The sequence below is a fragment of the Podarcis raffonei genome, chromosome 4 (genome assembly GCF_027172205.1).
Source record: "Podarcis raffonei isolate rPodRaf1 chromosome 4, rPodRaf1.pri, whole genome shotgun sequence".
Classification (NCBI taxonomy): Eukaryota; Metazoa; Chordata; class Lepidosauria; order Squamata; family Lacertidae; genus Podarcis; species Podarcis raffonei.
The window spans coordinates 41,965,251-41,981,357 of record NC_070605.1 but is presented as its reverse complement, the minus strand read 5'-3'; the positions used below and the strand labels follow the sequence as shown (position 1 = coordinate 41,981,357).

General features: G+C 40.3%; 1 protein-coding gene across 2 annotated transcripts in view; it reads left to right on the top strand.

Annotated features, from left to right (window-relative positions):
• The first annotated feature begins 137 nt into the window (after positions 1–137).
• The window catches only part of GABRR3 (gamma-aminobutyric acid type A receptor subunit rho3), a 31,388-nt gene continuing 15,418 nt past the window's right edge, over positions 138–16,107 (top strand). The window contains exons 1-4 of one of the 2 annotated variants that reach the window (XM_053386380.1): positions 138–1,000; positions 7,359–7,544; positions 13,224–13,336; positions 15,649–15,716. In XM_053386380.1, the coding sequence (XP_053242355.1) occupies positions 7,540–7,544; positions 13,224–13,336; positions 15,649–15,716 (186 nt within the window). In that variant the 5' untranslated portion in view covers positions 138–1,000; positions 7,359–7,539. Of the gene's footprint in view, positions 1,001–7,358; positions 7,545–7,565; positions 8,192–13,223; positions 13,337–15,648; positions 15,717–16,107 lie in introns of those variants that run through there. The other variant, XM_053386379.1, reaches the window with a different exon arrangement.

The window sequence follows — 16,107 nt, the reverse complement described above, 5'->3', positions numbered from 1 at the left end:
AAAACACCAGGATGGTGTACAACTATATCAAAACAATAAAATGTAAAAACAGCACAAAATCATTCAAATGCCTAGCTAATCAAGATTTTTGAACAGCTATATATGCCTATCACCATAAAAAAGTCTTCAAGAGACACCTGACAGTCATAAACAAGGATGCCTGCTGAACCTCCACTGGAATCATGTTTCACTGCAGGAATCTGCTGGAAGTACGTAAGACCAGCAACACTAAATGCCTGGCTTCTGGTTGAGGCCAGTTGAGTGCTTGTAACTTGAAGGAAGCAGCCTCTGTTTGAAAAACAGCCAGGAATATTGCGGGGGGGGGGGGGGCTACAGATACAGTAGTTCAGCTCCTCTCTTGTTCATTTACCTTTGGAGATAGAAAAACATGCAAGCTGTATTCTGTCCAAATGCTCAGTAATAAGTGCTATAATTAAACAACAAAATGCAAACAGATAAGCCAAATTTAAAATGACACACAATACAATATTCCTAAAATGCTCATCAAGCAATACAGTAGGTCCTACCTCACCCCACTTAAAGATGGGCACCACACAGGAGGCAGAACTGGCTTATGGGAGAAGGATTAATCCCCTGAATATTTCTCATTCTCAAACAGGCTCCCCCCCCCCTTTGAGTGGTGTTTTTTTTAAGCCTATTAGCAGTGGTGAGGCCTAGTAAGGGGAAAGAATGTGGAAACAGTCCTTTTGGTGACTTGAGGATTAATGCTTGGAGGAGCAGCCCCACTGCCCCCTATGGGAGTGTGGGAAGAACTTGCGGTGGTGCTTAAAGTGACTGTTTAGTTGTGTGGAAAGGCTGTAGGCCTAAATAGTTTCTATCCAGAATAAAAGGCAGGTTTTCCCCTTGAGATGCTGGGTCTCCATAAAAACCCTATATGAAAACCCTATATTCTCCTGAGGAAGCAGCAACCACTTCCCTCATGTGTGAAAAGGACAAAGAAGCGCTCTTAAGGCTAAGCAATTTCACTAAGTACAAAATGGTAAGTGACTCCTTCATCTTGAGAATACAACTTCATCTTTTGCAGCAGGGGTGAGAGAACCTGTGGCATTAGCCCAACATTAGCCAACCACCTGACATCATATGATAATGTATAAGCGAGGTTTGCCCCAAAAGGCCTTAAAAGCCAAATTCAGAGGCCTGGCAGTTTCCGCTCCCTGCATGTCCTTAGCCTGCTTTTCCCTACAGCAAGGATAACAGCAGTGGATACTTTTTTCTGCCTCTTACTGCTCTTTAATGTCTCTTTATGATAATAATTTTTGGTTAATTAATTCTTAGTCCAGGTAGCCCTCTGTGCAAATGGGAATTGGTAGGTGGATTAGGAGAATGTAAACTTTCCCCTGCCTGATTCTCTCCTGAAATTGTTTTCTGGAGCTTGTTTTTAAATAGCTTTTTCCATGGCTGGGATCCAAAACTGGCAGCTAGCTGGGGGTGGATATTTACAGCAGAGACATCTTTGGTATAGGGGGAGAATAAGCACCTTTCTACCAGCCACTGACTCTCTTCTTCTGATGATTCCCACTCCCACATTTCTATTAGGACCCATGGGCTTGTAGCCGTGTGGTTGGCGAGGTCTCACGCTTGGTCAATCAGTTTTGAGAGAGATTTTTGAACTCTTCACAGTCTTCTGGACATTGCTATCCTGGATAATATAGGCCTCATAAAAACATGACTACGGTACTGTTTACCCTGATTCCAGAACAGACCATTTATCTGAATTTGGATCCTTCAGGAACTCCACAATTACTCCCCACTGTTATTATTATTTTTTCTGTTTATTTCTGTCTCTTGTTTTTTAATCCATTACTAATATTTAGGAACACCTATCCTCTTATTCCATGACTACTAAGAATTCCTAATGCTTTCAGAGACAAATCTGCAGGTTTGCTCTGCTAATCTGCATGAGATCCCTTTATTACTCTCTGGAAATACAAATCACGTTTCCAGATATGGAAGACAGTGCTGTGGATCAGCTCCTGTGTTTTTTTGCATATCAGTATTCTGCTGGTAGGGTCTTCTTGTTGCATGCATTGAATAAGACATTCCTACTCTACACAGAAGAGGATTACTGAACAACAGTATATGTAATTTGTAATCTGTTGTGGTATGTTTTCTTGTGTGTGTCCCCGCCTTTAGTATCAGGAATCAGCTGTTGTTTTTGGCAGTCCTCTGGGAAAGCTTCTTTCATTAAGCTTTTCCGTGCTAGCATCTATCAGGCACACAATGTTATCATATTGTAATGTTGCCTGTGTGTCCAGTCAAAATTGCATCTATTCAGCTAAAATCTAGATAGATACAAGGAGCCGGCTACATTACTCAGGTTACCATTTTTGTTACAAAGCAATTTTCAATCAGAACAAATTTGGCTCTGTGTAGGGCTTGCCGATCAGAAGGTTGGTGGTTTGAATCCCTGCGATGGGGTGAGCTCCCGTTGTTCGGTCCCAGCTCCTGCCCACCTAGCAGTTTGAAAGCAGGTCAAAGTGCAAGTAGATAAATAGGTACCGCTCCAGCGGGAAGGTAAACGGCATTTCCGTGTGCTGCTCTGGTTTGCCAGAAGCGGCTTAGTCATGCTGGCCACATGACCCGGAAGCTGTCTGCGGACAAACACTGGCTCCCTCAGCCTATGGAGCAAAATGAGCACTGCAGCCCCAGAGTCGTCCATGACTGGACCTAATAGTCAGGGTACCTTTACCTTTAGGTAAGCTTTAAAAATTCTTTGGTTTTTGTAATTTCTCTTAGTTCTGCAGCCTACCTCCAACTTTTTGAACACTGTCTGCCCTCTCTGAGAGATTTTAGACTACTTAAATAATTCTTAAATAACAAGAAAATACAAGAAAACAATATGTCCCCTTAGTCTAAAATTCTTTTATTTCGCTACTTCATTGCAAGTTTTCCTATAAAAGAAATAGCTTTTAATTCTCAAGCTGTTTTTTAAACCTTCAGTACTTCCTCAGACCAAACCAAACCATGATGAAACAGGCATATAAGAGGCTCAGAAAGGAATCCAGTATGCCAAAGTTGAACACCTCTTAAAATATCTCTCAGTGTGTATTTCTGTTGATGCTGCTGTCCACGTGACTGTAAATAGGTGGATAGTAGTTATTGCAGATTAATGAATTCAGAATAAAAGGGAGCAGGGTCTTTGTGTGTGCTCACAAGTATCTGAAGTTCAATTCACTGTCTAGCTAGGCAGGGTGAGGAGGGCATTTGGAATACATTTTTGTGTTTCCCTAGTAACACACTAAGATTATGTTGTCAGCTTCAGCTGCATCTGGCATGTTCTGTTCACAAGCACCGTCCATCTTAAGCCATTCATTTTTATTTAACAGTAATAAAAAATGCCTTACGGACTCAAATCAGGAAGGTGTATAAGCTACTGTAGAGTTTCACACGCCACCATCAGATTTACATCTCCCCCTAATATTACCTTTGTTTTAAAACAGTTTACTTGGTATGCTGCCTTGTGCAGAAAGTAAATGAGAGGATTTAGGGATGAAATTAATTCAGTGATTGGACTTGCTAAAGCAGAATGATGAAGCATCTTGGATTTAGAAGGAAAATAGCTTCACAAAATACTTGCTCAACCCATGTGATTTCCCCCTACTTCAGCACTAATATCTGATTATATGAAAATGCACAGCTGCTATGACTTCAAAGAATATGAGAAACTCGGAGCAAGTCAAAACCCAGTCTTACAGTTTTAGAAACATCACCAACTGAATTAAAAATGCCTCTGCTCATCTTCAAAAACTTGTGACTTTATTAATTTTGCACTGCAAAGGTACTAGTGAGGCTTTCAACAAATGTTGCAGTGGGAGTGTTCCTGTTAATGTTCTAGCCAACTGACTAAACCCTCTTCTAGGAAACTCCACTCCCTGCCCTTGACCCCTAAGCTTGCTCATTTTTAACTGGGCTGTTTTGGGGTGTCCTCCCTCCCTAAATTAAGGGGGGTTTTTTGGTAAGGATTTTTTTTAACTTCTGCCAACTTGGGGTTTCTTCCAGGTCTGCTGATAACTCATTTTTTGTGTGAATGGAGGATGCTGTTTTTAAAATGAGGATTCAAACTTGGGAAATGAATTCATTATTGGTAGGATATCCAAAGTACCAAAATTCATGTATCTGTCCAAACAGTGGTCTTCTGCTTTCTTTCTTTCTTTAAAAAAAAATGTATGCTGCTTGTCTGTAGGGACCTATCAAACTGTTATTTGCAACATGCTGTGTACATAAATGGCATTATATAAACAACTAAATGAAATTTTCTGACTGATATGTATTATAGACCAGGGGTTGCGTGAAAACTTTTTGGACAAGTGCACACATTTCAAATTTCAGAGAGTTCCGGAAGCACCAGATTTTACAAGCAGATTTGTGATGCTGTTGCTGCCTAATAGCAAAAGGGCATGTTCCTCAGTACCAGCAAAAATATGCAAGGTAGCCACACCACACTCACTTTCATTTTACATAAATCACTTAAAAAGTACCTACACATTTTGCCCCATAACTTTCTAGAAAAATATAGTCAACCCCCCTGCAACGCATGAAACTCAGCTAAAGCATGCATGACAGATGGCCGTCCAACCTCTGCTTAAAAACCTCCAAGGAAGGAGGGAGACCATTCCACTGTCCCGAGGGAGACAGTTCCACTGTTGAACAGCTCTTACTGTCAGATGTTTAGTTGGAATCTCCTTTCTTATAACTTGAAGCCATTGGTCAATGGCTTTGAGAAGCCCACAAACAGCACACAAGGGCTGTTGTTCCCAGCTACTGATATTCAGAGGCCTTTGATCTTGGATGTAGCATGTAACCATTATGACTAGCAGTCATCCATGAATTTGTCAGATATTCTTCTAAAGCTGTCTAAGGTTGGTAGATAGACATCACCACATCTTGTAGCAGTAAATTCGATAACCATGTATTGTGCGAAGAAGTCTGTCCTGAATCCTCTACCATTCAGCTTCATTAGATAATGCTGGAACGATTAATTAAATTATCTTCAAGAAAGAGGGAGAGAAACCTCGTGTGTGTCCACACCAGGCATGATTTTATACATATCTATCAATGTTCTCTCTTTATTGGCCTTTGTCTAAGATAAACTAACTAATGCTAGTTGAATATGAGTATGCTGATCTATTCCTGAATTATTGGTATAGCTATATTTGACTAGCATTCTTTGTAGGCATAAGATTCAGCTCCTGCACTATCACAGTTAGTTCACATTAGCTTCTGGAGCAGAGCTTTCCAAACTTTTCATGTTGGCAACACACTTTTTAGACATGCGCCGTTTCGTGACACAGTAATTCAGTTTTACTAACCCCTTTCCAGCCCTGGGAGAAGCATGGGAAGCATTTGCACGACACACCTACACACTGCAGCTGACACACTAATGTGTTGCGACACACCGTTTGGAAAGCTCTGTTCTAGATGCTTCTATGCAAGCACAAGCCTATCACCAGTTCTACGAAAATTGGATTCTGCCCATTACTCTCCAGTTACCATCTATCATGAGATTTCGGGGAACCCTCATATTGTGTGAAATGGAATCCAGAACACAAATTTCTGCTTCCAACCAGATTTGGGAAATAGTTACAGATGTTCAATGCCAAACAGACTATCCAGGCCAAAAAATCTAGTTCCTGCAAATAATTTGAATCCAATGCTCACTAACTGTTTTTATCTGGACAAGCCGTCGAGAAAAAACTTGCTGTCGAGAGCTGAGCTGGTAAGACATTAAGATTGTGCTTATAACACATCTCTACAATTCAGTATTTGTCTCATTTGAATAGTTATTTACATATATGTTTGCTTTTAAATTGTTCACCTGCCACACATCCTAGAGAAAACAACAAATTAATCTAAGCATTTGTGGAATTAATTTCATTCTTTGTTTCAGCCCCCACACCCACGCAGGCGTGCGGATGTTTTGGTCGATAATTTCCATTTGTAGGACTGCCACAGAATATGTTATATCCTTAAAAGCTAAGCATTATGAGCTTTGCATGAGGGAAAAGTGAAGGGATAAAGTTAAGAAAACATTTTAATGGTAGCACAAAGCCAGATGTTCAATTTTATTTTATTTTTGTATTTGGGTAGTGGGGGAACGATCAATGGCTGACTCATTATAATCATTGTCCATTAAGTTGCATTTATATGTCAACACAAAAAAACCTTCTCTTAGGAATCATTACAGCAGAAAGATTAACCTGCTTTGGCGATTTATATTGATATTATGTCCTGCTCTGGTACCATTTTCTCCCCAGATTAGAAAAAGAGAACACTATACAGAATCAGCCTGAGGGTTGGATGTGCTAATTTCTGTGCATAGATCCAAACTGAGAATTAACCACTGTAGTTTAAAAAGAAGTATAATACATGCCACCAAAATGAGGAAGACTGTAATCAGATGACCTGCATGCCTGCTCAGTCTGCTGTCCAAGTGCTAGCAGTTGATGTACAACTTTAAAGTCCCTTCTCTCCCTTCTTATGGTTCTATATCTTTAAATAGCTCTTCAAACAGAGCACATGTGTTCATCCTAGCTGAGGGATACGTTAACATTCTAGCACTGGATGCACTAAAGAAAGCAAACCAATTTGGATACCTTGAAGCAATTGAGACAGGCACAGTGTTTTGTTGACTGGAAGGTTCTATAAGCTTTTGATGGTCATTTCTGTTTGGGAAGTGTAACATCTAACCACATGGCTCATAGACTCCATTACAACAGGGTGCTGGACTAGATGCCTTTGGTCTAATCCAGCAGGGTTCTTAAATAAAATTTCAAGCTCTGTCTTCAAAACCAAATAATACTCTTGGTGAACAAGGGAGTAGTACAGCTGAACTGCATCAGCAGATGCAGCTGAAAACATGAAACTGTCGAGTCAGCTCATTGGCCCTTCTGACCCAGTACTGTTTCTTCTGACTTGTAGCGGCTCTCCAAAATCTCATTAAGTGGGTATTTCTCAGCCCTGCTGCCAGCCCATGCTAGAGACGCCAAGAACTGCACTGAGGACCTTGTAAGTTCAGTGTGTTCTCTGTAACTGAGCTTTGGCTCCTTCTAAGTTCTGATTTGTACGAGTCAGAGGATGCGACTGGCTGCAAACATTGGGATTTACTGAATAAATGAAAACTTGTAAAAATGCTTTGGTTAAAGTACATCATAACTGAAAGCAGCAGCTTCCTCCCCAAAATCTCTAATAAATTTATTACCACTTAATCAGGAAAACTGTAATTTGTCCTCAGATGTGGACTATAATTACCATTTCCACGCACATTTCACCACTAGTGTGTGTGTTTGCATGGGTGTATTCTTAGATCTAACCAACAGCTCTGCTTTACTTACTTTCAGAAGGAGAAACCTTAATATCTCCAAGATTCCAATGAATTGCCAAACACTTCATCATCATCTAGTTTCCCAGTTGAGACAAATGCTTGTTACCCTATAATGCAGCCAGAGATAATTTTTGCCATCTATGCTACTTACACAATTTAAGCATTTTTATTGATGGGCTGAAAATGATTTTCTGCATATGCGGTAAGTAAGCTTAATTTTTTGATCTTTTCTCATTAATCACAGATTTTCATAGGGTAATGAAAGCTCTTTTTTTCCTTGTGGTGCTGTGTGGGATTAAAGGGATTAAATGTTTGACATCACTCTTTTGTCTGTGCAAGAGCTCCACTGAAGAGTACAGTGAGTGGGTGTTAAAACACTGGACTAAGAACACACCCAGAGACAACGAAAGAATGGATGAAAATGGGAATAAGTTAAATATATTGTTTTGCTTAATAGAGTCCTAAAGGGAAAACTGCAGCATCTGGATAGCAATACCATAAGATGTGGTATGATGCGGATTTTAAGGATTTATAAAATTTCAAGAATAAGTGGATACTTCGAAGAAGAATGAAAACTGGGATGATTTTGCCTCTCCTATATTGCAGTGCCTCATATTATTTGCATCCTCTTCATCGTATGTTGTTTCTTAATAACTGGAGAATGAAAGCTTACTAATGTGGGCTGATTGAATCGGTTTTACTCCTGTGACTTGAAGACATGATCCTTGCAATTAAACTGTTGCTTCTCACCTGTATATGGCCTACTTCTCTTTTAATCAGTCACAGTGATCATCATCATCATTACCACCACCACCATCCTCAAAGGTCATTCATGAAAAGACATAACAGGTGAGCAAAATGGTCACTGGGCATCATGGCTGCTGTTCTGTTTATGTACACTCTGTATGTCTGCTGCCATCCCAAAGATGACTTGCTCTTGGTTTGATCGGAAGGACTGTTCTTGTGTGCATCGAGGAACAGAAACAGAACAATGCATTCATATAAACTAAGCTAGTAAAATTTCCTTTTCTACATTTCATATATGTATATTGTGCATGGTACTATATATAGCATATAGTGATTTATATGTTTACTATACAATAATTATTGGGTGCATAAATACAGAAATGGAAAGTAGAGATGTAAAATGCTAAAAAGCTAAGGTGATTGTTTATAAAAGCTTATTTCTTTTCTGTATGACATATTTAGTTCTAAGCCAGTGTTATATATAATTTTTGTACTACATTTGTTTCCCTAAATGTCAGTGGTAGTAGCTATTTGTTTCTAAAAACAAAGGAAGTATATAATTAGGATTTTTTAAAATCAGTCTCAAATCTGATTTTAATCATGTTACAGGAGCCTTTCATTTGGAATATAGTTAATTGTGTTATAATACGTGGAATTATTTTATCAGCATCTCTAAATCCCAGCCTTTAAGCTAGTTAATATATTATATTCAGTTTCTAGTTGAATTCCTGAACTTAGACTTTTGCTGTACATTGCAGTTTTAGAACACAGTATCCAGGAAAATGAAAGCAAATCCTAGTCACAAGAAATATAATTCAGGTTGGGAGCTGTGTGCTTTGTGCAGGAAGAACAAAATATAGAGCTTTTCAATGATGTTTCCAACAGATTGTGCTCATAAACCACAATCTAGGGAGAGTCGACAATTTTCAGAAGTAGGTTGTTATATATAGCTTGCTTCCTTTTCTCTTCCTCAAGCATCCGCTTCCAAAGCCTGCTGCAGGTGGGAGAACAGATAAATACTGATCACCTGGGGAGAGGGAAATGAGGGAGGAGACAATCACCTTATTGTTTGATAGTCAGAGGGAGGCTTTATGCATGTGGCACTAGACATGTATAGTTTGACGTCCCGTCCCCCCATTGTCTGAAATGGAAGAAAATCTTTAAGTACGGTAAATGCAAGTAGAGATTACATAATAATGGATGTATTTATGAAAATTCAGGGGTTTGTCTTGACCCCTGAGGTGAAGAGCTTAGCTCTAGACCCAAAGGTTACTGCTGTTTCATGTATTTTGTGAAATGAATCTGTTATCTTGGATTTTTTACCAGTGGAGAAGATACTACAGTTAAAAGGCAGGCCAGTACCAGGTTTAACTTTGGACCAAGCTAGACCTGATGACAAATGCATCTTTGCATTTAATGTGTACATTAAAAAAAATGCAAATAGCATCAGATGAGGGGGTGCACAGCTGGACAAACCCTATGTAGTCTTATTTAGGGATATATTTCCCACCATAATTATTTGGTGTAGGATCTTATAACTGTGTCTACCCTTTGTCATCATTTTGTCATCAGCATACCTGGTCATCTAAAATGAGATACAGAAAACATCTGGCACAAAACATCTTGAAACAGGGTATAATGTGGGACATCACACCTTTTACGAATAACGAACTAAAGGCATGCATTGTGGAGTAGAGTTATCCACTGGCCAAGATGAAAGTCTTTGGAAGCTCTGGAAATGCAGTGGAGTTAGTGTTTGTTCAATGGAATATTGTGGAGTTGGTGATGCTTATTTCACAGAGCTGGAATATTTTGAAATAAGGCAAACTTTTTGACATTTAGGGACCACCCTAGAACAGGTGTGATAATCTGATATTTATGGAGGGAAAGCATCTAGGTGGGGAGACCAGGGCATCCTTTTGAAGAGTGCTAGCTATAGTGCTTTGTGTGGAAGACTGTAACTCGGGGGTTACAGGAATATCTGCTTTGCATGCAGAAGATCTAAAGTTCAATCCCTGCCACCCCCAGTTAAAATTATTAGGTAGCCGGTGACAAGAGCAATCTCCTCCTGAGACCCTTAAGTGCTGTTATCAGTCCAAGTATATAATACTGGGCTAACTCAGCAAGTAGCCTCTTCTGATGCAAGACATCTTCCTGTATTCCTGCTAACTCATACAGTTATAAGTGAAGTCAGCATTTTTCCATGATCCTATTTAGGGAGCAATCCTAACTTCCCTGAGTGAGCAACTGAGGGGCTGCTGGATGTTGCAGACCTCCCTCTTGGTTCACAGAGGTCACAGACGGATGAAGTCTGTTGTTTCTGGAGGTTTCCTTAGTGCAGCAGCAGAAAGCGCAGCCAAGATTTCTCTTTCACTGTCTGTGTTCCAATTTGTGGTATGAGAATAGAAAGGGCATGTTGGGGTGGATAGGAGGCCTTAGATCAGCAGGATCCAACGCCCTCCTGTTCTCCCGACACATGCATCAAAAGGGGGGGGGACTGTAGCCTTAGAAACCAATGGGACCAATGAGAGGGTTTTTTAAATATCTGAGGTTAGAAGGTGCCCCTATCTTTAACTTGATAGGGATGAAGAAGTGGTAGTTTCTTCACCATGGAGTCCCCTCCATCTCCCTGCCCCTATAGGATTGCTCTGCCCATCATATTAGTTTCAGACACAAAACCAAAATGTTAATTCGAAGTAAGGCTGCAGGGCAACATGGAGGCATCCCTGAAGCCCATTGCCTGCTGCTTATGACACATCTGTGTGTATATATGGGTTACTCAATATTTCCTAGAACTTCCAGTGGTGAACTCAAGCTCTCAGATCATTCACAATTTTCCTCTGAAAGAGCCACAGCAGTCCTGATTACGTAAGCCAAATGCTCCACTTAATTCAGGATTTGCAGAGTAAGTTGGAGCCATAATAAAGAAATCAATTTCTAAGTACTCATTATATTAACATTCAGTTACGTGCGACCAGGAATGACCTTTTTTTTGGGGGGGGGGTTGAGCATGTGACTCTAAAAGGCTGTCATGTGACATAGCTAGCACCGGAGATTTGGGATATAGAATCCAAGTGATCAAATTGATATGCACTAAGGGCACAATCCTCTAGCAATGACTCTGTGACTGAGTTCCAGTTAAATTAACAGAAAATATGGACAAGCTAGGAAATACACAAGTGACAGGAAAGCGGAGGTAGTAATTTAGAGGCTCTTCCAAGGGCTTTTCCAGACACACTGATGTCCAGTTGATATTGTATTGTATGAAAGATCCAGAAACCTGTCTGTTGCCATGATTGGCCTAACCATAGAGGTGAACTAGGCAACTGCCTTGAGTGCCAGCATTTCAGGGTGCCTGTTTCAGTAATCCTGATTGTCCTGGGGAAAGAGCTACTGCCAATACTTTTTGTCCATTCTCTAGATGACATTGGATGCATTCCATGGGGTTTGACTAAGGGGTTTCTTATCACCATTGGTGATGAATTCACAGATGTTAAAAATGAATGTGACAAAACAAGGCTGCTTTCCTTAATGTGCTGCCGTTATACTGCTTAGCATACAGGAAGAAACAAGGGGGGTATATTTTATTTTGCCCAGGGCAGCAAGAAACTCTGGCTTGGCTCTGGCATTCCATTAAAGGAGTACTTCTGATGCACCTGAGACCTTGAGCAACCACCGACAGAATAGATAACACTGGTCCTGATGGACAAAAGGTGCTTTCAGAAAGGAGCTTATATAAAAAAAAAGAGAAAGGGCAATAATAGCCAGTCATGCTTAAAGGCAAACAAACAGAGAAAAATGGATAAATAAATAAACCTAATGCACAATCAACCTGTATATACAGCTGTAATATAATACCACATTCAAAACCTCCTGTCTTGGGCTGTGTGCAAGCAGAGAAGATGCAACTTTCCCCAAGGCAGCTTTGCCTGAGTTACCTGCAGGATGGGGCAGCACTGGCAGCAGCCAAATTTGTGGGCATGTCCCATATGGTCTGGAGCTTCTGGCATTACCAGAGTAGTGTATGAAGTAGCCACACTGCCCCGGAGTGTCTCCCATGCTGTTGAAGTAATGTTCAGAATGATCCCTTGAAGTGGATGAAATTGATGCATACTGCATCCAATTTATAGGAATTCGGCCCACATTTTTTGGTTGGAGGGGGGCACTGCAGGGAGTTGAATTACTGAAATCTGTCCCTCTTCAACACTGTACAGTCTCATCATAGAAGGAAGAACCAAACTATAGTTTGCCTGTTTGACCTTCCTCCCTCTTCCTCTCTCTCTCTCTCTCTCTCTCTCTCTCTCTCTCTCTCTCTCTCATGCACACACACATACAACTTCTACAGGAGCCACTCCCCTGTGCTGCTATCTGAAACACTTGACAGTGAATTATTGAGAAAAGTATGCATATGTGAAATTAATAAAACTTAAGAGACCTGTTGCTTGACTCCCCCAAATTGTAACCAAATCTTGCCCTATCAGTATTCTAAAATCAGTAGATAAGGGTTGCCGCTCTTCCCCTCTCGAAGTTGAGCATTGTAATAACAACAGCCCCATGTGGGCGGTGGATCACATGGGTTTTCCCCAGCTAGGGTTGTCGTATGTCTGGGAAAACCTGGCTATACATTTTGGTGGCCAACATGCCCATCTGGGTGGGTTTTTACATTTTAAAGGAAAATTCCGGGTTTAGAGTGCGTGGGTTTTGAGCTCAGGTGGCTTGGGCTGCTCTGCACGCCGTGGCCACTGCCAGCCCAAACCAAGGAAAGAGATGCAGTGACAGCAGCCTCACACACCTCTTTTCCTGGCTCGTGCTGGCAGCAGTACAGCCCTCTTTTTTCTGTTCAAGATATGGCAAACCTAAATTAGCACCTCACTGGCTCTGCCCATACCTTCTTGAAATTCATTGTTCTAGCAGCCATTTGGAAGGCAAGGCAGGTTGTTATTTTAAACTGACCTGTTTATATCATTCTATTGCTCTGTGGTTATAGTATGGTACACTCTGATTGAATTGTTCTGCTTTTAGTGATACTCAGTTTTAATTGTTGATTAAAACAGCAACTCCTATATAGATCACCCTCAGAAACCTCTGGCAACATGTAGTGGGGTATACATTTAATTATCTATTGTTAATGCAGCAAACGAGAAATTAAGATGAGGAAAATTGACAGCACTAAAGTACGGCCCATGAAATCTGAGCAGCTTCTCCGTATAGAGGACCATGATTTTGCAATGAGACCTGGCTTTGGAGGTAAGTAAATTTGCTTTTTCATACTTGTTAATTGTTTTTTCTCATGCAGCAAACTCCTTGAGCCTGGGCCAAAGAGGTCATTTAAAAAGAGAATGGTATGTTTAACTCTATTTCTTCTTCCCCAAGGTTCAAAAATTGAAAACAACTAAGGATAAAACACTACTTGGTATTTAATTTCTAGCACTAGCAAATCTTCCAAATGATAGGTAAATGATAAATAAATGATAGATAGATTAGATTGATTGATAGATTGTCAGACTGTGCTGAATTCTCCTCCCCCATGTGTTTTTTCTGTATATATTTTCTGCAAAACTTTATACACAAAACCTCAACACAGTTTACAAAAAGATAAAATAAAATCAATGAAACTTCACAACCATACTTTAAAACATACAATAGTTAAAATACTAAAACAGATTAAAACTACCTCAACTTTCTAAGCATCTGGGTAGACATGTCTAAACAATAATGTTTTTAGCAGGCGCTGAAAAGAATACAGTGAAGATGCCATCTCAATCTCAATAGGTAGGGAGTTTCAAAGTGCAGGTGCTGGCACACCAAACAATCAAGTCCTTACAAATGTGGAATGGGTATTATGTGGCACATGTAGTGGTGCCAATTCTGCTGATCTAGGCAGTCGAGTGGACACATGTGGGGTACAGTGATCTCATAGGTAAACTGGTTCCAAGTTGTTATGGGCTTTATACACTAATAGTACTAGATTGAACTTGGCCCAGTAGCAAAACGGCAACCAGTGTAGATCTCTGAGCACAGGTGTTATATGCTGACAAGGCCTCACTCCTGTCAGCAATTGTGCTGCAGCATTTTGTACTAACAGCAGCTTCTGGATCAAGCATGAGGGAAGCTCCACATAGAGTGCATTGCAGTAATCTAGTCTTGGAAGTAACCAACACATGAATTACTATTGCAAAGCTTTCCTGGTCTTTCCACATTTATTCAGGCTTGATATCCTAGAATTTTTTAAAAATGAAAAGCCAAAGTTCAAGGAAATGCCTGTTTATTTATAGAGTGCCATCAGCACACATGGCACTTTCTGGAGTGCAAGAGGGTGGGTTCCTGCCCTGAGGAGTTTACATTCTAAAATTTGACATGGGGAACATGCTATCTTGATCCCATTAGCTGGCAGTAGCTGCAGAAGCGAAATGATGGTTTACTTGCATAAACACAACTATTGTGGGATCCTGAACCCCGCACAGCCATTTGATGATTTTTAAAGATATCCTGCAAGGACAGAAACTGATGCAGTAAACAATTTTATGTTTAGCGTTTTCATTAAAAAATGCAACCAAAATGCTCAGAGGGTTGTAGCAATTCCCCTAGAAGGAAAGGTGACAACATTTGGACTTTTTAGTTAGGAAAAGAAGGCAAGTAAGAGGGGAAATGAAGAAATTTATAAAATTATGTATGGCGTGAAGAAAAAGAAGGGTTTTTGTTTTGTTTTTCACTTCTCATAATAACATTAGAATCTGAGGTCCTGCAGTGAAGCTGAATGGGAGGAAAGACAGGAGCCATGAAATGATGCTATTTCTTCACAGTCACAGCTCATTGCACAACTTCTGTAATTCACAGCGACGAATTGTGGTGATAGCCACCAGCTTAAATGGCTGTTAAAGAGGACTGAACAAATTTATGGTAAATAAGGCTGCTAGACATTATAGATGCTATTTTCAGGACCAGAAGCCTCATGACTTTAAATACCAATTTGCTGGGGAGCCTAAGTGGAAGCAGGCTATAGCACTCATGTTCTGCTTTGGGGTTTCCCATAGACATCTGGTTTGCTACAATGGGAACAGAAGGCTGGACTGGACAGGTCTTTGGTCTGATCCAGCAACACTCTTAAGTGCTTCTTTCTGCATCCTGCAGAAGAAAAATCTATGACTCCCTCCCCTGTTTTCAGGTTTTGAGAGAGAAAATTCACAGTTTTGATTTGTGGATTGTAGAAGACCATATGTACTCTGAAACAATGGAGAAATCTGAAGCAAAGCCGAAACCTTATTAAACTAAGTGGTTAAACTTTTCTGAATGGCTTTTAGAACCACCACTCTCTGAGCAGGTTTTCGTTAACAAAAGAAATATATGTGTTTGCACATACCTTCTAGGTTGGTCTTTAATGACAATCTTGCTGTAAGAGGGTTTCACAAGGTGCATACTTATTTTTAATTATTTAAAGCAGTTTTTTTTTTTTAAATCCACATACATCCATTTCATGGTTGGTACTTCTCTTTTATTTCTTTTTGAAGGTTCTGTTAAACTCTCTGATCATCACATTTATTCTCTTTGTTATGTTCAAGGGTCACCAATACCAGTGGGCATTGATGTGCAAGTGGAGAGTATTGACAGCATTTCAGAAGTTGACATGGTAAGCTTTTCATTATTTCTCTACAGCAGTACTAGTATCCAGAAGTTTGACAAAAATGACTAGAAATCAGATGTCAAAAGACACAGATTTTAGAAAGCAAACTCTGCTCTTCAAATATTGATGTACCCTTGCTCACTTGGCTTGCCAATCCATCCCCAAGCGATACCCCACTGGAGTTTCCTCTTCCCATCCCATGCAACTACTAAAACTACTCACCTTCCCAACCTTATTTTTGAAGCTCTTTCTCTCTCTTGTTCTGCAGCCTCACTTTGCACCCCCTTTTCTGACTTGACCCCTCTTTTGTGCAACCCTCCTTTGCACACAGTCTACCCCCTTACCAATTACTTCTCATTCTCTCAAGTTTTCTTGCCCACTGTCACCATGCATACAC